Genomic DNA, 25139 nt, shown 5'->3' with positions numbered 1-25139 from the left:
TAACTGGAATAGTTGAGTTTCTGGAGCATCAGCCTTTGTGGGTTTGATTATGTGATTATATAATATGGCCAATCTTCTGAAACTCGTCACAGTATTCTGGTTTGGAGAAATCAAGACAATTTTGTGAAAGAAACTGCAAAAAACTGAAGGTGTCATATAACAGTGTGTGCTACTCCCCTCACAGAACTTTGCAAACTGGCGATTTTTCTGGTTGACCCCAAACTTTTGAGGGGAGGTGTATGTCTTTGGAGAACACTGTAAACTCATTATCTTAGTGTGTTAGTGACTGATCTAACAAGCTTGCTAAATAACAATAATTCTAGTGAATTAAATTTAGTAAAATCCTGAGAACTAAATACAAGAGGGAGGGGGGGGGTCACGTTAGCCATGTCACCGAGCTTCTACGACGAAATATTTAATGAAGATTTGTGGATGAATTTCGCTGCTGCCACTTTCTGGTGTGACTGGGTTTTAATATAGCTACCACCAGAGCTGTTGTTGTTACGAGTGCCAGTGTTTCAAGTATGACTCCACTTCGCAAATATTCATCCCACACTGCTGCGGTTATGAAATTGATCTCAGCCTTTGTCCTTTGTCCTTTGTCCTTTGTCCTCTGTCTTAAAATGTCTCAGGGGCGCTGTGGGAGCTGCATCTACCCTCCATCCTGTCCCCTCAGACACCACGATACGGTAAGATCTGCCTGTCTGCTAACAAATGTGAACATCAGCAGCTTGTGCAATACATAAACTTTGTAGAAGTAAATGTCATTCCTGCCTTCTTCCAGGGAAAGACGGAGCGCTGTTTAAACTTGCGCCACAGGTATGCGATTGGGTACCGACGTTGGTATCCTGACCTGGACGATCATTTCACCCGAACGGGCTGTAAGAGAATTTGTCAGTTTCCTTCCTGGGTCCAAAAGTGCTGCACCAATCACTACGGCCGAGACTGTCAAGGTAAGGAGGGGAGGGGAGGGGAGGGGATACATAGGGATGCTGAGTTCTTGTCCTTGACTTTATCTAAACTGAGATTTGACAGCGTCTGCAGCCGTTCTGACATTCTCTCCAAAACCTTTCTACTTCCTTTTTTTTAAAGTGTATTTTTTGGGCTTTTTATGCCTTTATTGGACGGTGCGGTGGGGGGAGACAGGGGGCGGGAATGGCATGCAGCGAGGGGCCGTCCTATGCGGGATTCGAACCGGGGCCAACTGCAGCGAGGACTGTGGCCTCTACACATTGGGTGCCTGCTTAGACCACTACGCCACACGACGCCCCCTTTCTACTTCCTTTTAACGATACAAAAGTCAACAATATGATATATCAACCATGTGTATTAAAAAACACATTAGTTTTTCCATCAAAACAAATGGCTAAATGTGATTCAGTTGGACTATAATTCTGTATCAGGGAGCTTGATGAGCTTTCCTCGTCCAGACTGTGTTTTTAACCCTCCTCCTTCCCTGTGTGTTTCAGTTTGTCCAGGTGGTGTTGAGGCGCCTTGTGGCAACCATGGATCCTGCGACGATGGTGTACGTGGTTCAGGAAGATGTAGGTGTTCCATGGGCTTCAGAGGAGTTGCCTGTGAACTGTGTAACACCGGCTACTACGGCCCCAACTGCACAGGTACAAACACAAACATCACTGTAGAGAAGGTTTCCCTCTTTCACTCAGCATGAGACGACTTCCAGAGCGCTCACACACACATGTTGAGTTAACGCTTGACGGTAGGAGTGCCTGACGCTTGGTGCTGGCACAATTGACATCACAGTTTCCCGCTCAGAGCACACAACATCAGATCATTGTCGGTCACGGATGCTGATTTGGTGCCATGCTAGCTGCCTGTGCAGTGCTAAAGGGAAGTAAACAGGAAATAACTTCACGACAAGAAAAATACACACCAGATTCACCAACTGCCCCACCACCTCCCTCCAGGGTTTATTTCTCCGGATTGTGTGCCGCTATGTAAATAAACTCTGATCATAGAGAACAGGGTGATTCCCCACCGCAATAATCAACCTCTCCTTGGCGTTGAATGCCAGGCTGGATCTGCACCTACCGTGCTCTCTCAGGATATTTGCAAGGTGATTTAATTGGCTAGTGTCTGCCATTTGAAAAATGTAACTTTTCTCAACTTCTACAGCGCGCAATGCGAGCACAGTGAAGTCTACAGTCTGTGTATAACCTGCAGCAGATTCAGACGGACGTGCTGTCAGTTTAGAGAAGCAGCCGGGAGCACCGGCACAGAAGCCAAATCTACTGTAGGTAATATACTGACTATAGCATTGCTTCGGCAATTTCCTTCATCATTCAGCTCCCAAGTTTTGCTTTTACATTCCTGATGTCTGTTCAGCAAATGATTTCAACTTTCAGCAGTCAAACTGCATTTTCTTCAGGCAATGCAATTTTCTAGTTAATTTTATATTGCTGCTGTATCCACCATAGTTGTATGTTAATTGACCGAATTAACTGACAGCGCTTTTCTAGGCTGCAGTTAACGATTATTTTCATTACCGACTAATCAGCAGATTATTCCCGATTAATCAATTAATAGTTTCTCGTATAAAATAACAGTGAGAGTGACACTGACAGATTCTCAGAAGCCAATTTATGTCTTTAATTTGCGAATTCACATGACAAAGAAAATCAAAACATCTCATTTGAGAAGCTGAAACCAGAGAAATTTAAATTTAGTTTGAAAAATAACTGAAAAACTAGAAAATCGTTGCTGATCTAATTGTTACAGATCTATAACCACCCCCCCTGACTAAAAAAAAAAAACATGAAGTCAGCAGACAGTCTCACCTCCATCAGCTCTCCAGTAGTCTGTCGCCATAGCAACGCTCCACACTCACCATCACACAGCTGGGTGTGCTTCCAGCTCAAGACAAACCTGCCAGCTGTTTTCACTCAGTCTCCCAAAGATTAAACAGCTGCTGATTATCTTCTGCGTAGGTTCTGTGAGCTGTGATGAATTCAGAACTTGTTGTTGCAGTTTTTGCCATGGTTTCTGAATTCATCCTGAGCTGATCCAGAATCAGAGAGTTAACTGATTACAGCAAACCCAGACCTCAGGTAAGACCACCCACCTAGCACCTTAGGTACAGCTCCATCTTCCCCACAGCTTTAATCCAGAATGAGTAGCCATAAGAAAAAGGCAAAAGATACGGGGATGAAATTGTGCTATTTTCCGCAGCATGTGGCTGGTGGCAAGAAGGTTCAGCCGCTGTCAAGCTTAAACTTTCAGAGCGAGAAGATCTGTGTTCAGCAATTTTATCCAAACTGAAAATAATTGCGGAAAGGAAAACAACAAGAAACTGAATACATTGACAAATGCCTCTGCCGCAGTGGAGCGAGCGGTGGATGGAGCAAGTGCAAGAGTGACTGAGGTTGAAAAACTGCGTTAGCATGGTAGAGGATGGAGGCCTGCGCTCTGACCAAGCACTAGACGATCTGCTGTGGCACGACAGGTTTCTCCGTTTTCTGGCTGAACAACAGGTGATCACAACGGCATGCAATCTAAAAACTCTGTAGTTCAAAGGGAAGAAGATATCAATGGACCCCGACTTCTCCACAGCACCACAGAGGAGACAGGACTACAAGATCAAAAAACACCTGAAGGAGAAAAATAAAAGTTTCAAACACTTACTCAAAACTCCTTATCTGGCGGTGTTGAAAGTACGCCTGAAAGACGGTGTAAACTCTTTCAACTCAGCGTGGAAGGAAGGCAGCGGAAGTTCTGCAGCCACTGGGAATTTCACCAACAGTCTCAGAGGAAGGGAGACTGGAAAAAGAACTTCGAATCAGATGGTAAACGACAAGTGGGAAACACTTGCTGATGCTGGGGGCCATGGATGAACCGGAGGGTGATACATCTGGAGATTAATGAATAAACCTGCAGGGAGTTAATTGATTTACCTACACACTGCTGAGATCAATAAGAGATTGAAGTGGACTCCAGAGCAAGAGAGCGATAACTGACCGGACTAATATAGAGCTTTGATTTTTGTGAAACACCAAATTCCTCGTTATGATGACGCAGATTACTTGTGTACCTCTGGTGACTGATATTTGATCAGATATGAGAAATACATATATCATCTGCCCTGTCGAGCTCTAACCTGATCTTAATTTTACTTTATTCATTTTTCTTTACTCTGTTTACACGAGGATGGAGATGGCAGAAGGTTATGGCTACGAAACAAGTATAGACAACTAGCAATTCATATAGATTCCCAATATGGGTCTTATAAGTTCAGATGCTTTGAACCAGGAAGTCAAATGTATGTGAATGAAATGGTATTAATAATATTTCACTACGAATCAGCCGAATACATCGGCCAATTTCCTTAGCCACAAGTGAGACAGAGAAGGATGACGTGAGCTGATGGCACGCCTCTGCTGTCATATGCTGTTCCTATTTACATTTTTATTACTATGGTTTACCTGGTAGTTGCACATTGTGACATGCCTGATATCAATATCTGACACAGATCGTGAACCAGGACTCTATTAGACCCATCTCGCGCAGTACGACAAACAGTAACACAACTTCATTCCTCTTTCATACCGATCGTTGTCTATGAGGAAATGAACCAGACTGTTACCGCAGGAACCCCGGTTGCCTGAAATAACTCCTCCGTTTTAACTCTGTTTATAGATTATCTTAAATTACCAGAGTCAGGGAGGTTGAGTCATGTTTTTCTCTCTCAGCCTGTAGCTGTGGGCAGCAGGGAAGGTGTGATGACGGCATTGAAGGTTCTGGACAGTGTGTCTGTAAACCAGGCTGGCTGGGTGATCGCTGCCAAACAGAAATAGGTGAGTTTCCCTCCAGAATGTGAAAGCCTGAACACATTCAATATGAATCCAGGATGTTTAAAAGGAAAAGTCTGTATTTTTCCTATTCTCAACAAATCCCATGGGAAGACCAAAGCCAATAATTAGTCTTTAATACTTCCTGACCCTGTACTCCAGGCCCATTGGTTCCAATTGAATATGTTAATTATACAAAAAGACTCACAAATGTACAGTAACCAGTGGCAACAGAAACCAACGTGTCACCCAATGCAACAGCGTGTCCCATTGATGTGTTTTTACACAACAATGGAGCTGTTTGGCACAGAAGAAGAAGAATAACAGGCTTTGGATGCACACATAATAGTTGTTTGTTAACGACAATAATAAGAGAAAAGAATAAATCTCCAAATCTGTTTCACAGATTTTATTGAAATTCGGTGGAAAATTTGGCCATGGGACATTTAATGAATGATCACTTTTTATTGTGTTTCTGGGTTAATGGCTCCACAGTACAGCTATTTGATCATTCTTTGTACAGTAAACATTTATACACATACACGTTGTGCAGCCTCGTTGGACATGTCTGTTCTCTGCGTGCTTTCTAGTTGTTACTTGTCAATAAGACACGTAGCTTATATCGACTCTTGAACTTTATTTTTACAGTTTTAAAGCCCTGTTTACCTTCTTACCTTCCTTCTTTGATGAATCATCCATCTGTCCGTCTCTCTAAGCCTCGATCCCAGAGGAGTGCCGGCAGTGCCATGCTCAGGCTGACTGTGTGCCAGGTGCTGGTTGTCAGTGCAAATCTGGATTTGAGGGGAACGGCACCTTCTGCAGCCCAGAGCCACGTGAGTGTTCTGCTGCTCAGGAGGACGATTGACCAGCTGAAGATACTGAATCTCTTCAGTCTTTTGTCCGCATGATGATAGTGACTCTTAAAGAAGTTAAAGGGGCTATTTGTACGTGTTGCTATTGATACACAGCCAACATCAGCAATAACAGCTGTTTACTTACCAGTCTAGAAGAAACGTCAGCATCAAACTTTGTTCCTTTACTCACCAAGGTTCTGCTTCTATTTTTATCCCTTCTTTTCTTCTACTGAAGTTAGCATGCTAATCATCTAGCTGTGGTCCAGAGTTGAAAGTAAAATATAATGATAATAATAATAATTATATTTATAATGACAATAATAACTTATTCAAAAACAGATCAGAAAGTGATTTGTAGCCACAAAAGGAAGAGAAAAATCCTGGAAACAGAAATCTGACCTATAAAAGGTAAAGTCAGGATGTTAGATCACCCTGAACTTTCCGTGGCTCACAGAAACGACTTCAGACATTTTCTTTGTCATTGAGATGGAGAACACTCCTTCTATGGAGTTAAAGGGTTGACTGTCAGCTTTAATTTGAAGGTGTTAACATCGATATTGGATCAGCAGTTTAGGAACTGGAGCGCTTTTTTTACACAGTTAATTTTAGGGAACAAAATGTAAAGCAGCGACAGACATGATTATTTATTATTATAAAAATATCGAGTATTGCCACATCAAAGACATGGTTGGCAGATATTTCAGTTGTCCGAGGTGAAAAATCAGTTGATATTGAAAATCGCATTGTGCTCTCTGCTCTTAATATTCTGCATTATAATGAGGATGTGTAAATTTTGAAGATGACTCGTTTACAGAGCAGATACAGAGCAGAGCAGATGTTCTGAGTCCACCATGTGAGCAGATCAGATTACAGTTTTATTAAACACCCTGCAGCTCCAGACCTCTGCTCTGAGTACAACGGCGGCTGTCACCAGAACGCAGACTGCAACCAGACGGGACTTGTCGTCAACTGCACCTGTCACAGTGATTACCAAGGGGATGGTTATTCCTGCGAGCCCATCAACAGGTGGGCGTAACATCATTTTTTCTGAATCACATTCCTGTTCCTTTTCTGGTTTTCTCTTCTTGATCCAAGATTATTGATATTAACTAAAGACGTTCACAATTATAGATGTGACATCAGGCTGCTGTATATCTGTTTGTCCTTATTCCAGGTGTGTTGAGGAGCAAAACGGTGGCTGCAGTGATTTTGCCTCCTGCAAGTTCACTGGTCCAGTAAGTAAAAACCTTGCAAAAAAAACCCCAAAAAAACACTGTATATTTATATTTTTTTCATCTGTCCTTTTGTAAAGGTCTGTACATGCACTTGAGTCATCTGATTATTCATGTCTTTCTGTAGTAATATAATTTCTGACCTTGCACACACAACTTTCAAGATTCCCAATCAATCAATCAATCAATCAATCAATCAATCAATCAATCAATCAATCAATCAATCAATCAATCAATCAATCTCCCAGTAAGATTAAGAGGAGTGGTGTTCTTTTTGTTTTTTTAATCTGGTTCCTCCAGAACGAGCGTGAGTGTGAGTGCCTGGCAGGATACGTGGGTAATGGAGTCCAATGTCTGGAGAAGGTGGTGCCCCCTGTCGACCGCTGCCTGGAAGACAACGGAGGCTGTGACCCAGTGGCCTCTTGCAAGGACCTGCATTATCATGGTAACACATTTTTAATGACTTCCATGACAAGAGTAACAGATACATTATGATCTTTGTACCATATATACTGTACATACATATATATATAGTATATACAGCATATACATAATAAATATATATATATATATATATACATACTTGGGTAAGAGATCTGCAATGACTTTTGTTACCATGGTTACACACCGGTAGTAATGTCTGTTACCATGGTAACATACCTGTACTGCCTTTTATTACCATAGTAACACGTCTACAATGACTTTTGTAACCATGGCAACACTTTCATAATGACGTCTGTTCCCATGTTAACTCACTGCGACACATCAGTGACAGTAGCAGTTGCCTCTGCAGCACGTCCATAATATCCTCCCTGTAACACATCTGAAATAAGCCAGCAGCTGCAGTGTAGTCATGTGTTGTACGGCTTTTGTTGAGCGGGTGCCATTTTGTCCTACAGTCCTACTCCAATGCAGTTGCTATGGTAACTGTAGATTCTAGAGTAGCTGACCTTTATAGTGTTCGTGTTACCATGGTGATATTATGAAGGACATTCTTTATTAGTTCTAGGTTTGAATAGTGATTTTTCTGGGACTGGTAAACAAACAGCAACAAGCACTCAGTGGGAATACAGCAAGCAACGCCCAGAGCTCGTTAAGGCCCAGAGCTCGTTAAGGCCCAGAGCTCGTTAAGGCCCATTGAACATGGGGCTTGTTGAGGCTCAGAGCCTGTTAATACCCAGAGATGATTGGTACCTGGTGCTCATTAATCAGGGTGTATTGATTATGCAGAATTCATAATACATACTGGAGTTTTGTAATAAAATGTTTTCAATACAGCGATGGAAGCAAACACCAAGAGACGCCACGACTTCCTTTAATCAGTTTTCATATCAGTATATTTTTCAGCCTCAAAGTGAATTGAATTTTGTTTTCACTTTTAAAGATTAAATTGTTGTCCTGAGCAGCGCAGGAGGACAGTAATCTGAGGTAATGGTCAAAGTAACATGGTTATTGTGGTTCAGCCAACACAGCTGGAGTGTTCCACCTGCGCTCTCCAGAGGGGAAGTACAAGATGAACTTCAGTGAGGCCGACGCTGGCTGCCAGGCTGAGGGCGCCACGCTGGCCAACTTTAAACAGATGGGAGATGCACAGCAGGTAAGCCACCAACTACAGAAGGGGTTTCCATAGAGACAGCAGGCAGGTCAATACACCTTGCACATATACATACACTATATTTATTAAAAACATATTTGCGCAAACAAAGACTATGACTAAGATTATTTTGCTGGAGAATGCATCTGCACTCCCCTAAACAGCTGCCCTGTTTTTGAGACGTTTTGCTCCAAAGATTTAACTACATTCAATTTGATCCTAAAGATACCACCCTCAGCCAGACAGGAAGTGGTATTTCATTAGTGCCGAGCCTGACTGTAAAGAAGAGATATGAAACCACCTCTTTGATCACACCGGGGCTGAATTGGTGCGAATCACAAGCAAATATCAAGAGAAGATATGAATTTTTATGAATTTTTTTGGATTGCTCAGGCCTTCATTAGTAAACAAAGCCACAGAGCTCCACTGTTGTCAGAGAAGTATTAAAACACATAAGTCAGCAGCACTGTTACATCGGATGGCATATTCCTTCATTATCACGAACACACATACTGTACTTTATTGTGACTCAATCTTACACACTACCTACCTGCTGCTGGAAATACTCACAAGAGCAACAAATGTAGATTATTCCACCGCTGGAAATAGTCCCAAACAAATTCACAATTTACTCCTGTTACTGCTGTTCCAGAAAACTGTTTGTTGATTCATTAATCCACTAATATTTATCTTCTCATCTCACTCTTGGAAGGAAAGCAAAAAAGTATATTTCCCCAAATGTTGAACCAGGAAGCCAGATTTATTCTTGACGTCAGGGGTTAATAGAAGTCGAGCTGTAGATAACACAGTGTAGGTTTTGATTAATAGTCCACCTGCTGATAGAACCAGCGGAACAAAAGACAGATGTACATGATCAAACTATATTGTGCTTTAATTGTATTCCTCATGGTTACTATGTTTTCATTCTTTCATTTACTTTGTGATACAAGCGACTTCACTACTCAATATGAAACTGCTCTCTGCTGGCAACGTATTTAAGTGTTTGCAGTGGCGATGTCTTTTTTAATGAAAATCAGACAGAAAAATGTCTTTCTTTTTTTTTTTTCAACTTGTTTGATGTTTTCTTCCCTGTCAACAATCTCCACCAGAAACTTGTAATTGAAAACACAACTAGCCAATCGCAGTTCCTAGTCCCCACATGGTATCTCTGTAGCTGCAGTAGCCCTGATGTGTAGTTACATTATTTAGTTACAGGACTGAAAACTGAACATCTGTGGCTGTCAGCTGTCCTTCGAACAGCTGAGGTCAGATTCAAAATGCAACCTGTGTGTTCATACACAGTATTTACAACCACATTGTAACAACCTCCTCCAGTTAATTGTGAATTACTTATTCTCACCTATCCTGTCCACACCACAGCAGTGCATGCTGGAACTTGTAATCAGTCATTTACCCTGCCGTTGTCATTCTTCTGTGGTCCTGACAGATGGGGATGCATCTGTGCGTTGCTGGCTGGATGGAGGGGGGTAAGGTGGGATACCCAACACGCTTCCCCTCAGTCAAGTGTGGAGACAACCACGTGGGTCTGGTTATCTACAAAGACCCTGTGGACCAGAGCAGCAAGTACGACGCCTACTGCTACAGAGTCAAAGGTACTACGGCAACACAGTCTCTGTGTTCAGGCAGAGGCAGGTCCACCCTACTGACAGATCTGTGGAAATAATGAAAAAAATAAAAAATGTATTACTGTTGCTCATAGTACTTGAACAGCATCTATTGTTTTATATGAATTTTTAAATTTGTCTTCTGCAGAGTGACCAACCTCTCTTTGGATACAGTTTAACTCCAAACATTAACAGGCTGTTTGTATTGGCTTTATAATGCAGAGCAGAAAACTGAACATTTTGAAAATCGAATGAAAAAAAGAAAAGAAAAACAGAATTCAATCATAAAACAAAGAAAACAAGAAACCTCACATTTGAGAAGTTGGAATCAAAGAATATTTGGTGTTTGGTCTTGATAAATTATTCAGAAAATATATAAATATAAATATATGAGTGATGTAATGTATGTGTGCAGATGTTGAGTGTACCTGTCCCGCTGGTTATGTTGGAAACGGAGACTTCTGTAACGGCGTCCTGACCAGCGTCCTCGCAACCTACAGTAACTTCTCCACCTTTTACAAGGTGAGTGTGACAGTTGGACCATTTAGATGTTTAATAATTCTAGTTTATTATTATTTGAGTCAGTTCTTTCAGTTTTGCCGTCATTCCTATCAGTAATAACAACATTCAGTGTGTTCATATTTAGAGCATGGTGCTGTGCTTGCATTACCTGATGAGGATTTTCATTCATGATCCATCAGGACTATGTGGATATGGTTTGATCAGATTTTATTGACAATGGCCCGGAAACATAAGCAAACAACTGCTGTCACATTTTCATTAGTTGTTGTTAAGTCCTGGTTAGTGCACAGAAGTCGATATTTGTACTCCCAAAAACCAGATGACCTGAGCTGACCTGAACCAGGTCCATGCACTGTAATTTACCTCTGTGGTCTGTTCAACTTATTAACTTTGGATCCTCTGTTCAAAACTCTAAATTTGTGATGTGTTTGTGTGTTGTAATAGTTGCAGGATTTTACAAAATATAAGCGTGAATCACAGATGGACTATCACGGATGGATTTTACGTCTTGACTGTAAATCTAAATAACTTCGCTGTCCTCTCCATCTCTCTCTCTCTCTCTCTCTCCCTCTCTCTCTCTCTCTGTAGTTGCTGTTGGATTACAGCGGCTCGACCTCAGGTGGCAAACAGCTCGTTGAATTTCTTTCTCACAGGAAGTCTGAGGTCACGCTCTTTGTTCCTCATAATGCCGGCTTTGCACCAAATCAGGTGATGTACAACCTCAACACTTCAATAGTTATTTAATAATGACTAAAAGGGTCTTTAACATAAAAACATTTAGAAACACAAAACAAGACATTAAAAATATAAAAATAAAAAAAACAATTTTGACATATATGTATGTTGACTAATTAAAATATCTAAAGGTTAAAAAAAGAGGCCCACGGATTGAGCCCTGGGGTACTCCATACATCATGTTGGTTGTTGCATTATTTAATTTGTTAACGATAACGAGGATCTACATTTCCAGTATCCAATAATTGCCTTGCATTTCTGATTTAATTAATATTTAGAACAAGTCACCTCTGTGCTTGTTCAGATGTATGCTATTGAGCCTGGAAAGTATATGAGTATTTCAATGTTTTTAATGTGTCTATTGTGTTTCATATTATATATACTTGTAAGTAAAGGATTAAAACAAAGAACATGGACGACAGAGTTTCATTGAAATGTACATCACCTACATGCTTTGATTTTTAAGAAAGAGACGGATCAACACCAATGCATATTAACTATATTAACCTAATCAAGTTTTTAAGGTTTGGAACTGAATTATTTCCATCAGAATACCAGGTTCAAACAGATGGAACGGTCAGTGAAATCTAACGTGTTTCTACTCTGTGTTTGTGTGGTTAGACTCTGTCTGGTAGAGATCTTGAGTATCACATCTCAGCCAATAACAGCGTGCGACCATTCATGGATCTGAGACATGAAGAAGTCATCACATCGTGGCTCGGGTTCAACCTGACTGTTACCCATGGCAACAATGAGGTCAGAAACACACAAACACACACACGCACACACACACACACACACACCCCTCTCTAGATGTCTGTGGTTCATTACCAGGTGTCCACAGGAGAAGTTATAGTTGTTGACAAATATAATAACAAATTACTATTACGTGTTTATATAAAGCTTAGAACTGCTAAATAAGGGGACTCAAAGTGTTTCCATGTTTATGTTTATGTTCTTAAAGTTTGATTTTGCGTCTCTGTTATTGTAAATTATCTCCCTCAGAGCTATAAACTGGTGAACAAACGGCTGCTGTTGGAGTGGGACATTCCCGCTGTAAACGGGATCATCCATGTCATTGAGGCCCCGCTGACGGCCCCCCCGCCACAGGTGAGTAAAGATGGTTTAACCCTGAGCTGCTGACAATTAGGACAACTTCTTCCTCTGATTATGAACCAGCAAGTCACTCACTAGATTTCAAGCCAAGTGAGTTTCAATTTACCATTATGCAAATATTAAGAGTTGGTTTGTCAAGATAAACACAAACACACAATGAGATGAGGTCATTAAAAAAGGTGCAGTCAAACCTCAAATAATGAAAAACTATTTAGAAAACATGATGGAAATATGACATTTCTGTTCTGTTGGTTTCATGTACAAATGTGAGGAATTACAGTCTCCTCATCGGTCCACACAGATCTCATGTTTTTGTCTTTTTGGTGGATGTTTTAAGTCACATTCTTCATGTTCGTTAAGATTAATCGACTAAAGCTGTTCCCATTGCTCTTTAATTTGCAATTTAATTTTATTGATAAACCAACATTTCTATCTCAGACAAGCACCAAATTTAATTTGACATATTTCTTTCCCCTCAGGTTTATTAAAGCACAAATTGAAAACGCACATGAAAACAGGTGGATGGAAACCCACCTATTGAAACACAATGTGTAAAACCTCATACGCCCACTCACCCAAATCCTCCTGACTTCAACTTTTGAGTGACCTTATCTTAAATGTCCATAAATCCACTTTTATGATCCCGTCAAACACAGTCACAGCAAACATAAAGAAACTTCGCACTTAGCAGTTGTAGGTCTCTTGGGATCTGGTTCCTGATGCCTGTTTGTGATGGAAATCTTGCGAGCTGGCTGCCTCGTGATGGAAGAAGTTTCAGGAGACCCAGATGTCTTAAGCAGAAGTATTTATTGAAGCGTCGCCAAGGAGAATGGAGATGAGCAATACAAGTTAACACTGTGAAATGCCGTCCAATTCTGAAGGCTGTTGTTACAGGGTCTGTTTAAACCCAGACTAAACTCACATAACACTTGCTACATGTCCAAATAAGGATGTTCTTTATGTTGGGTACCAAATCCTGAATATGAATTACATTCACTTAAGTGTATAAGGAATCTCAAGGTAAGACAGCCTGACCCTGAGCTGAAGGACCCCTGTGTTATGACTATTCCCTCCCTAGGCCATATCTTTACGACCTTGGTTGTTATGCCAACTGGGCCAGCTGGATCCTGGTAACTGGACCCGTCATTGACGTAGTGCATTCCCCAGCCCCTTGCCTAACCTTAACCGTCACAACTGAAAGCCTAACTCTTACCCTAAAACGCTCAAACGGACATTTACCCCACAAAACTGTCGGACCCCGCAGGTATCATGGGCTCCGATTAATACAGTAAAGCGAGCATCATAAATTGATTATTTTTATCATTCATAAACTTGTTCGTGGACTGTTGCAGTTCTGACCACTGCCACCAGAAGGCGCCATGGCAAACTTCTCTCTCTGTTGTTGCTAGGCAACAGTTGTAGCAGATAGCAGATGGCTGTGTTTAGTTTCTTGGCAAAGTTTTCAGTAAATCAAGATTTAATTAGCTGAGTTTTAAACATTTCCATCCTGATAAAGTCACAAGTGATCAATTTTCATGATGTGAGGATGAGATCACAACAGATTAACCTGAAAGCTTTGGCTAAATAACAACTATATGTCTGTTTCCCCAAATGACTAATGTTCAGTGCTCAGCTTACTTCCTGTTGTCCTCGTCCCAACCACGTCCTGTCTGTGGACTGAGTCAGATTACTTTGATCTCAGATACACCCTGGGCAAATTACATATTTTGTAGATTTTGTGATTTTTGAAGTACAAAGAAGTGAATACAACCCCTGCAGCAAACAGACATTAAAAAATAAGCCTGTCTTCAAATGTTAATACACTGTTAGTTTTTATTACATGACGTAAAAAAAAAAAAAATCAAACACTAATTGTGGCATGAGGTTAGGCACTCTGCTAATTAGTGGATCCTTTATCTTCAGGTTTTGAATTATTTTCTTTTGAACATTCTCCGACTACATAAACTGTGAATAGGCGTCTACTTGCACCCACATTCTGTGAGAACACACCTTGATACTTCTGTATTTTAATCATTCAGAAGCCTGCAGATGTTACTGCAGTGTAATGAAACATATTTCACACTTCACAGTTCGGTTCCTGTATGACCACATGATTACAGTGATGCTGACACAGCTCAGCAGCAGGTGGAGGCCGTCACATTTTGGCCAATATCACAGATCATGTGGTGACGTCCTGCTGTGATTCACAGTGGAAACAGGAATGAACGAGGTGTAGCTCAGACAGCTGGGCCGTACCAGTGGAAAGAGCTACGTGACATAGTGAATAAATAATTCAATTAATTATTACATTGCTGTGCATCGCTACACTCTAACAATACTGAGGACATTTTCATCTGAGTGTTTTTGTATTTACTCAATGACTGACGAGTTATATTTGTTTTTCTTTTTGCTCTTTGAACGCATTTTCTTTGACCTCCCTGGAACTAATTTTAGAGGAAAACACTGCATATATAACAGTGAAGAGGCATTTAATCCATTTCATTTAAACTCAGCTTCGGAGTTGTGAAACTCATCATGGTTGAGAACAAACCTTAGTTTTAAAAAAGGCCTTGACACAGTTGTGGTGTAGGAACAGACTGCACATTACTGAGCTGCTTGCTATCAAATAAATCATGTGTACAGCCTGTGGGAAGGTCAGGACAGTAGAAAACTGTAGATTATGACAAACACGGCAAATATCTCCTGAATCTCTTTGTTAAAGATTCTTTATTCTTATTTTGAGCACATCCTCCAGTGTCAGAGTAGAGACGTTGCAGAGCCTCAAGGATTAACCAGAAACAGGCCTGAGTGCTGCTGTTTTATGGTCTCCTCCTCTGAGCGTCATCACGTTATCACACGTTTACACAAGGTCACTGAGTTCTCAACAGCACTCAGCAGCCACCGACACGTTTCCCTCTCGGCGTGAAAGAGCCTGATCACATGGGAGTTTAACACATTTTGTATAAAATTGTGAAGCACTTTAAAAACCTTTTTGACCACGTTGACTCCACCAAGGTGGTTTATTTAAATCCTGGTCATAAGTGATTGATCATCGTCAAAATACTACATATTTTTAGGCCATGTGGATCATTAAAGGAACTTAAAATTTGTATTATTTGATGAAAAAATGAAATTTGATTTTGTTGTTATATACTCTGTCTGAACTGTTGATGCATTAAGATGAACACAAGTCAAAACAAGCATCTATCTGAGAGAGAGATGAAGATAATTTAGCATATTTCAGTTTATGTCCTTCACAAAAACTCAAATCCTTGTGTAAACTGCCATGACCTCAAAAATCTGTAACTCTGTTGACGTAACACTAAACCTGTTCAGTTTGATGAGTTATTTGGACATGTGAAGTGTTGGTGGCCTTCTACCTTTACTCCACATACTTTTAAGTCAGTCTGTATGTATTGATATGTTGGAAGTGTTTGACAAACGCGTTGCATTTATTGGTATTCTGCTTGTAAATGTGTTATTCAATTACCAATATTATGATTTATAATGTTTTGTAGAAATTATTTAGTCGCCCAAATGTTATTTGTTCTATTCAATACCAAACTGTCCGCTAAGGTTTCTAATAAAGGGGCGTGTCGAATCATTAAAAGACTTAGTTGAAGGATTTGTCTCATGTGGCGGCCTAAAAGAAACACGATGTCCGGGTCAACAGGGTCATGGAGCTAGAAACGACCAAATAAGGGAACCTGGATGTTCCTGTGGACATGTGACATCGCCCCTGTCTGTCTTCTGATTGGAATAAACCATTAATTAATCATTTTAACTGGCTGAGATTTTATCTTCCTCTGGGGAAATAACATCTCCATGGCAACAGTGCAGCAAAGTGTAGCTGTTGCCATGGCAGTTAGAGCTGGACAGATAAAGAGCGAATGTGTAACAGCCACTGGTGAGGCTTAAAAGTGTAATCTGATGTCCTCACATATGTAACAATGCTTATGTGTGTTTGTTTTTGCTTATGTGTGTTTGTTTTTGTTGCACCTGTCACCTGCAGATTTCCCATGATGCCTCCCGACAGCACGCCCACTCCAGCGGCACAGCGGCGGCCATCTTGGTGTCGCTGTTGCTGGTGTGTGTGTTGGCTGCACTCGGCTACTACGTCTTCAAACACAAGACCGATGCTTTCCGCTTCCACTACTTCAGAGTGAGATACACACACACACACACACACACACACACACACACACACACACACACACACAGTTGCAGAGCTGGTGTGAGCTGATGTTGTATCTGCTGATGGTGACCTTTAGGTTAAAAGAAGTGAAACTGGCTTAAATGTTTCAGTGGCATCTTTAATTAGTGCATGAATTAATTAATGACCTTATTACAGGAAATATAATAACCTTGATTATAAACTGACATCCCCTCTAGTCATCATGAATTTATTTCCTCAGCAAAACACAAAACCTGAACCTTCAGAAACTCCTGAAGGTTACAATTTATGAAACACATCCACCAGAAGCAGACTTGTAAACAATCGCTGGCTTTGCAACATTAAGGTTACAAACCACCTATAACTCAACACTGTGTAAAGAACCTGATTGCTACTGATGTTGTGAACGTGTAATTGTTTAGGCCTCGAATATAAGACGACCCCACCGTCAGTCCTGCAGGTGGTCGGTCAGTCCACTTTGGTCCAGACTAAACTATGTCATCAACTACTCAAACTGAGCTCCATGGGACGAATCCTACTAACTTTTCTGATCCCTCTAGCGTCATCAGCAATTCAAAGTCTTTACTAATTCCCTGTAGCGTCACCATGAGGTTCACATTTACGTTTTTGAATGAAATACTGCTGGATGGATTAGTGTGACATTTGATACACATGATGAATTATAATCAGTTGCCTCAACTTTTTCTGCAGCGCCATAAATCAAGTCAAAGTTTTCAGTTTGTGCAATGCTTTGGTTTATAATCAAATTCTTTCGCACATTTTAGCATGCTAACACACTATACTGATAAAATCACAATTATTCAGTCTGTCTTAAAAGAATTAGTGGATGCTCATATGAATGTTGAAACAGGTTTGATCATGAGGGATTGAGGGAAGTGTCTCGGCACTTAAAGGAAGATGTAGAGCAGATATTAATGTCGGGAGTGTTTGATATTATAATCCTTTCGTTAGAAAAAAACAAACATGGTGTTAATCAGTGATTCAGCTGCTGCTAACAGCTGACACTGCTTCCTGTTGTTTCCTCCGTGACAGAATGAGGATGAGGATGGTGCAGCAGGCGGCAGGACCAAACCCGCACTGGTCTCAATCCCCAACCCTCTGTACAGCGGCTCCAGGGCCTTCACAGAGCCATTTGGGGTGAGTTGACTAATCTGAACATTCACGTCAGGAGGAGAGTCTGAGCTGCTCGTTTGTTTTTTTTTAAACTAAACCACGAGGATCCCGACAAAAGTGGCTGTTCAGATGGAAAACAGCTCTGTGTTAGAACAATGCAAGGAGCTGTTTTGGTTGGGGTGTGCTGGTTCAGGCACTGGTGAGAAAGGAAATACAATCCAGAGAAGTCCAGTTTCAGTAACAGATCAGTGAAGGAGCAAAAATATCCAGGGCGGATCCTCAGGATTGGCCTCAGTGCTGCTGATCCAGGCGTATTTTATTTAAATGAACCAGTATCAGCTGCAGTAAAGCAGATCAAAGTCCTCTCTTTACTCCACTGTGTTTGTCCACGTCAGCCTGCTGGTGTTGCAGCGTTACTCTCCTTCATGGCAGCTCTACACTGCCACAACTTCATCACATATTCAAGTGAAAACTTGAGTGTGTGTGCAATTATTTGGGTCCGCCAGTTACTGACAAAGTTCAGACAAAGAGGTCAGTAAATTCATAGATTCACTCAAATCAGATGCAAATTATAATGAGTAAAAATAAAGAAGTTTGTTGCTGCTGTTCATCGTGCTTTGTCTTTATATCCCGTTTATTTTTTTATTACCGCTGCAGGGACCAGTTGAATAAATGATCTCTGTCTGTGACTGACTGAGTGGAGCCCATCCCTCTGGAGTTTGATTTTTTCTTCCTGCAACTAACCTACCAATTAAAACTTGGTTGACTAAGACTCTTCTTATCGACTTATGTTTGGTCGACTATTAGAGATGAAAGATTTTATTCAAATTGAACTGCCAGCTGTGGCGGCTTCCCAGACATTTTGCCAGTGGTTTGTTGTCACTTCTGTGGGTTTTATCCATAGATCGCATATAAAGATAGACGTAGCCTCCATGACGTCACCCATACGTTTCTGAGGAGTGGTTTTGAAGCTCAGAGTGGGCTGCTCTGCTGTCGCCATCTTGGCAGTGCCTGACGCATACGCTCACCCACCTGTCACTCAAAGCGACACACCCTCAATTATGTATAATATTGCACTTTAATAAACTTTCTACTGTAAAGTTGTGCATTTTAACATGGGAGTCTCAGGGGATTGACTTGCTTTTGGAGCCAGACTCAAGTGGCCATGTGAGGAACTGCAGTTTTTGGCACTTCTGTGTCGGCTGTATATCAGCGTTGATCCCCAATTCACTTTGATTCTTGATGATTCGGTTATATTTGATAAATACCAATGTTACGTGAAGCGTATCTCAGAATTTAACTTCAAATTCTTCTACATTCAGCAAGAGAGCATCTTTCTTTTGTTTCCTTGAATATAAAACTATGAAACTGTAAAGACCTGTTTGGTAATAATAAAAGAAAACCTGCACCATTGTCATCATTATGCATATTTAAAAAAATTAATTCTGTCACATACTGATGCATATGGACTGTCAGTGGCAGATGCTTCGACTAAGTAGACACATCCACTTTAATTATCACTTGGATCACAGGACACAAACTGAAAGTCTAGACTCTAATTCATCTGCACTGTTTGTGTTGACAAGACATTAGCCTGATATCTGCAGACAGCTGTTACACAGTGTTAGCTCTCCGGCAGGAACAGACTGAACAAACTACAATCCACACACTGTTCACTCCACCTCCACAGCCTCACATCTCGTAGCCAGGGAGGATATATAATATATATCTCATCAACACTCACAAACAGAGCTCAGATCAATGTTCAGGCTTTTGCCAGTCCATCCCTCTTGTCTATATTCATTACGAGCTATCCAGAGTCACCTAACCATCCTCAAACGTGAACATTTTTTCAGACGCTCCAGGAGCATCGCCTTGTACGGTCCTTTTCTCTGGGATCCCATAAGGATGACAGCAAAAGGTCGCAAAGCTGGTTCACGTCCTGCTGTTAATTATTTGTTATCATGTCAGAGCATCGGCCTGTCCGGGTTTGAGAAGAGTGTGTTCTGGCCAATGTTCATTCTGACACTTTTATTGAGAGAGTTGAAAACGCCATTTGACAGATTCTGAGAGTGGAATCTAAAAAGTGGAGGTCGTCACTACATGGACACAACATTATGGTTATTCCCATATGACATGAAGGCGGGAAAAGTCACCACCATGACATCTCACCTCTTTAAATGGCAGCTCACACACACACACACACACACATACACACACACACACACACACATACACACACCACACAGTATATGTGGACAGAGAAGACATGAATTTAAAATAAGGCTATAATTGTCATGATGTATGAGATTTATTGGTACTTAAATTCTGTCAGATCTTGTCGCTTTGTTCATAAAGCTAGTCTTAATATCCTTTTAAATTGGCACATAAATAAACTGACAGCATAAGAATCCTGGTTATTTCTGTTTTTGCAAAAAAAAGCAAAAAAAATACATTCAAGTTCTTTAAGTTTAATAACTAATAATGATTTTTCGTTATTCATTATATTGCTCATAGATTTCAGTACAGAGTCTTTTGAATAAATAAAAATAACAAATTAAATTCACGTAAAGATTAAAAACAAATATCTGAGGCTGGTTGGACACAGACACTGCTGCGTTATTACTGTTGTTTACTGTGTGAAGGACACGCTGCAGTCTCCACTGTTCTCAGTGTCTCTCAGTAGTTTACACATTCCTTCTCCATCAGAGAGCAGGCCGACTTCACTTTGTTCTCAGCTGTGTGCATTAAACTCTGATCCTGCAGGTCTGACAGCAGTGGGATCAGAGTTATACTCCAGTTTAGAGTCAGCTGTTCAGCCACTGTGGCTGCTGCCTGACACGATCTGGGGTTTCTATCCACATGTAGAGCAAAGTCAGTGAAAGAAATTGTTAATTAATGCACATTTCCTTCCACAACTGTTATGTGAATATTAGGAATTGGTTCGTCGAGATAAACAGCTGGCGCCTAATTTTCCCGTCGGGTGTCATTAAACCATTGCAGAGGAACAGGGTGCAACGAGATGACGTAATGAACAGAGCAGCAGTCAAACTGTTGTTTTCATCTCTTCAGTGGAAATTTAATTCACTTTTTTGCATTTTCTTTTTTTTGTTCATTAACTGAATTTTTAGGAACATTTGTATTTGCTTTGTAGCGGAGAGTTAAATCCAGACCACCGTCATATCTCACTGTTAAATATATGCGTACAGCCAGGACACCTACTGCCCGACTGGATTAATCTTCATTCATGTTACGACCAGAATTATTTGACAGCCTCCACATACTCAAGTGTACATTTGGTGTGGGCTCCCTGGTTTGATCATTTTCTCTCCTTCCTGCAGGACACCAGTCAGGGGGTGGAGCCGGCAGAACCTGAAGAACCTCCAAAGATCCTGGACTTTGACCAGTAAAACCAGCTGAACCAGTGAAACTGGAGCTGTCTGTTTACAAACCACAATAACCTGCTGGCTGCACGGTTCAGCTTTTTGCAGTTCATTTATATCCAAATAACAAATAAAAGTTGTCGGTTTACTTAACCCAGATGTTCTCGGGAAGGAAAGCCAAATCAATATTTTTTATTATCAATCAATCAAATGATTCCTGTTTAATATATAAGTGTCTCTGGTAGCTGCAAACCGACCAACTGATTTTTTTAGGCTCTTTTAGCTCCAAGTTTTGGTTTTATGGCACATGTATGTCTCAGCAGCAGCAGGCAGCTGTTTACAGAGAAAAAAACTTTCAGCAGCTGAACCTGATGTTTCCCTCAGGAGTTGGCGGAGATCAAAAACAGTGAAAGGGAATGAACATTGTATTTCAATTTACCAGGTGGACACAAACACGACTCCAGTGGGACGATCATAACCTGTGTTCACCGGGTATGAAAGGCAGCTGTTTGCTAATAAGTTAGCCACGGCTACTTTACGCTTTTATTGTTAAATAAATAATTCATTCATTTGTTAGACTCTTCTATGATGAGACAAACAGCTTGGCTTATAATTAGCTTATGGCTTATGTGTCACCAAACACATTATCAGCCCGTTGAAGTTGTTTTTGTTTCCACTCGAGTCCATCGTGCAGAGTGACAGAACGATGTAAACAGATGACAGTGTAAGTGCTTCAGCAGCGCTCCTCAGTCAGTCACTGTATCAAACCCCCCGCCCCCTTTTAGATAATTGGTTTTGATGGACCCGACCTGTCCCAGGACGGAAGTAAATCTGTTTGAATTGGAGGGGGGCCCGACCCGTCTATGAGAGCAAATAAACATGAGCTCGCTGATTAGTCTGGTTTCCATGGAAGTAGAGAGTTGATTATTAATTCAAAGACAAAGCCTGATATTAAAGCTTTATTCCTCTGTGCCTTGGAGCTCCATCACTGGATGACATGTGCCTTCCTGCCCATGAACACACACACTAGTTTATTTTGACCCATTCCTACATACACCATCCTGCTGTTGGAAATACTCACTGCAGGAACAAATGTGGATTAATCCGCCATTGAAAATAGTCCCCAACAACTGTGCTATTCCCATCTGTAACATCTGATTAAAAACTACAGTTTTCAGCTTTTTCAGGAAGTCACTGAGCTTTTTTTTTTTTTTTTTATAGAAATTTGTGAGCTGATTGTAAAGATTTAGGTCTTCAGAAGAAACAAACAGGATGGGAGGAACACCAGCCTCATCCTTTAACTCGTTCATACAGAGAAACTGGCTGAACACAAAGTACTGTCACACTGGAGCAGCTGCATTTCCTCAAACCAACAACATGTTCACCATTGTTTAAAATCACAACCGCTGAGAAGACATTAAACTCAATCCATCTGACAGTCTGCTGTGTTTTGGTTTTTGTTTTTTTGTATTTGTGCTGAGTTTGTCAGAAAACATTTACATTACATTAGAGGCGGTGTGGAGGAAATCAATGCAGGCTCACCTGACACCGCTGACCAGTCATAACAAGGTTTCTGTAGGTGAACCTGGGGAAGGACCATCACTGTTGTTGAATCCAAACAAAATGTTTAATTAGTTAAGTAAAAAAAAACATAACTGCTACTCTGTGCTACTATCAGCAGCTTCAACAACTTCATCTTGGAAAGAAAAAAGAAATTCATAAGACTTTGCTCCATGAAGTCACTTTCATTAATTTCATTAGCTAGCTTAATACGATCACCTGTAAAGTTCATAAGCTGCTTAGGAAGGACGGGGACACAGGCAGGTTCAGGTTCAGGAGCAAAGGCACAAGCAGAACAGGAAGGAGGCAAAAACTGAGTCTGCAGAATGAGAGAAATGATGATTTATCAGGGAACAAGTCCAACTGACAGGTTTAAAATACTTAGAGAACTGACGAGGAAACTGGGAACAGGTGTCTGACAGGGTGGGGAAGGTCAGGTGACTGGGATCGGAGGGAAATCCGGGGGCATCTGGCGGCCGGATGGATAATGGCAGTTGCTGGAAACTTCCAGAGAAATGCAGGACGTGGGGAAGTCAGACTGTGACGGAGGCAGAACAGAAAACAAAAACAGGACGGAGGCAGGAATCATGACAAATGGTCCAGTGGTCAAATTCATGCTGATAAAGCAATGCAAAGATCAACTCTGCTTTTTAAACACCACAGTTTTGCAGGTGTTTGGTCATAAACCGAAATATTTGCCAAATTCAAACTCGACCTCATGGTGGCGTTAGATAATATAATAATTTATTCTGAGGGAACAATAGAGATCTGTTTCATACTTCAACGTAAAGGTCAACCTTATTGGTGGCTCCAGAGGAAATGAAGGGGATCACCAAAGTCATCAGGTTTCATCCTTTGGAGACCACAAATATATCAAGTTTCATGGCAGTCTGTGAAACGGTTATTGACTTATTTCAGACGGACTGGCATCCCCTTCCTGAGAGCTACGCTGCTAGTATGGCTAAAAATTGAAAGATGAATCGATGTTATTATTTTCAGTCCTGGTGTTGAAGTTGACGAGCTGACAGGGTTTTCAGTTATGATCCTTTGTTGGCTTCTCCTTCATTTCTTCGCTGCCAGAGCTGATTTTTTTTTATTTTTTTTTACCTGTTTTGTTTACATGAAAACCACAGAAATCTGCTTCAGTCTTCACTCTGATTGTATCTGATGTGTCTGTGTCTCTCATCTGCCTCTACATCTGTTCCTTCACCACTTTTGTTTTTCCACGTGACCGCCTGAACTGAAGAGATGTGTTTTGTTTACACAGCCAGCAGGTTTTTTTTCCTTCACTCAGGTTTTCCTGTGTGAAAGCAGCCATGTTGTTTATGAAGGAGGGAACCAGTTTGTTTCTTCTCCTTTCTCTCCTCGGCTCCTCTGTTCAAATCTCCAGGCAAAAAAAAGAAAAGAAAAAGAAATCGTTGTTATTCTGCTGCGTCTACAGCTGGCTCACACTGTAAAACCCCAAATGCTTCCTCTCTCTGTAGACCTTCACTTTAAATAGCTTTCCTACTCTGCTGCCGACATTCAAGACACAAAAAAACAAGCCTGACCTCCTCCCCCCTGCTGTCCATGTGGCCGTCAGACAGTTTAATGGCTTGACAGCTCAGCAGAAAGCAGTGCACACGAGGAACATGGAGCAGTGTAATTCTACATTTGAGCCGTGTTGAGATCAGAATATCTGTGATGAGGTAACCTTTTCAAAATGGAGCGCGAGCAGTTGTGGAGGTTACTGTTCCGGCTGTTTCCCCGCCTGCTGAGCTCCCTTCCCCCAACGCACAAAGAGCCAAGCTGCAGCACTGGCTGCACAGCAGAGCAGCTTGGAAATGGTTTTGCCTGAGAAGCAACGCTGTGGGGGCAGAAAGGGGGCGGGTGGAGTGAAGACCGGAGACTCTGACCTCTACTGCTGCAGGCTGGCCGGCTGGTTTGCCGCCATGGCCGACCTTATTTACAACCGGCATTGTCGGTTCACATCTGACCTCCTGTCTGAACAAACATGTCCTGATCAGATCTGAGACAACGCTCTGTCTTTGTTAAAGAGCTGAGAGTGACAGCTGGTTACTGTGCAGAGGAAACCAAGGAGCTTATGTCTCGCAGTCAGTCTCTCTTTTGTGTCTCATGAGCCTGACGCCCGGCCATATTTGCATTTTGCACATAATTTACATACTCAGCTCTGATTGGGCAGTAATTTCCTCATGTCTCCAATTCTGACATATGCCTCTGTGACATCACCCATAGGTTTCTGAAGAGTGGTTTTGACCGCTGTTGCCATCTTGGCAGTGTCTGACTCCACTGAACTCCTGGCTAATCCAAAAATGGTCAAAGAGGAGGAGTGCGTGCGATGTCAAGACTTCGGTGCATGCCGGCTTGTGGCAAGCACACTGTCTCACTTTGGGAGTGAGCCTCAA

At 41.3% G+C, this 25139-nt stretch overlaps 1 protein-coding gene and 1 long non-coding RNA gene across 2 annotated transcripts in view; one reads left to right on the top strand and one right to left on the bottom strand.

The window, feature by feature from the left end:
- Positions 1-22615, top strand: part of stab1 (stabilin 1) — a 68352-nt gene extending 45737 nt beyond the window's left edge. The window contains exons 54-70 of the mRNA XM_023416129.2: positions 633-689; positions 785-953; positions 1470-1619; positions 4707-4811; positions 5522-5638; positions 6553-6685; positions 6834-6894; positions 7192-7336; positions 8355-8488; positions 9933-10098; positions 10526-10632; positions 11221-11340; positions 11989-12123; positions 12373-12477; positions 16496-16645; positions 17711-17815; positions 21133-22615. Coding sequence (XP_023271897.1) covers positions 633-689; positions 785-953; positions 1470-1619; positions 4707-4811; positions 5522-5638; positions 6553-6685; positions 6834-6894; positions 7192-7336; positions 8355-8488; positions 9933-10098; positions 10526-10632; positions 11221-11340; positions 11989-12123; positions 12373-12477; positions 16496-16645; positions 17711-17815; positions 21133-21201 — 2028 coding nt within the window. The 3' untranslated portion in view covers positions 21202-22615. The remainder of the gene's footprint in view (positions 1-632; positions 690-784; positions 954-1469; positions 1620-4706; positions 4812-5521; positions 5639-6552; positions 6686-6833; positions 6895-7191; positions 7337-8354; positions 8489-9932; positions 10099-10525; positions 10633-11220; positions 11341-11988; positions 12124-12372; positions 12478-16495; positions 16646-17710; positions 17816-21132) is intronic.
- Positions 22616-22913: 298 nt separating this feature from the next.
- LOC111662320 (uncharacterized) lies at positions 22914-24484 on the bottom strand. Its single transcript, XR_002761311.2, has 2 exons — positions 24285-24484; positions 22914-24118 (listed from the first exon to the last, which is right to left on the bottom strand). It is a non-coding gene; the product is annotated as an uncharacterized LOC111662320 (long non-coding RNA).
- Between the last annotated feature and the right edge of the window lie 655 nt (positions 24485-25139).

Source organism: Seriola lalandi, unplaced genomic scaffold, assembly GCF_002814215.2.
Source record: "Seriola lalandi dorsalis isolate HSWRI2012SDOR001 ecotype SW California unplaced genomic scaffold, Sedor1 jcf7180002054561, whole genome shotgun sequence".
NCBI classification, from domain to species: Eukaryota; Metazoa; Chordata; class Actinopteri; order Carangiformes; family Carangidae; genus Seriola; species Seriola lalandi.
This window is presented reverse-complemented; position numbering and strand designations above follow the sequence as displayed.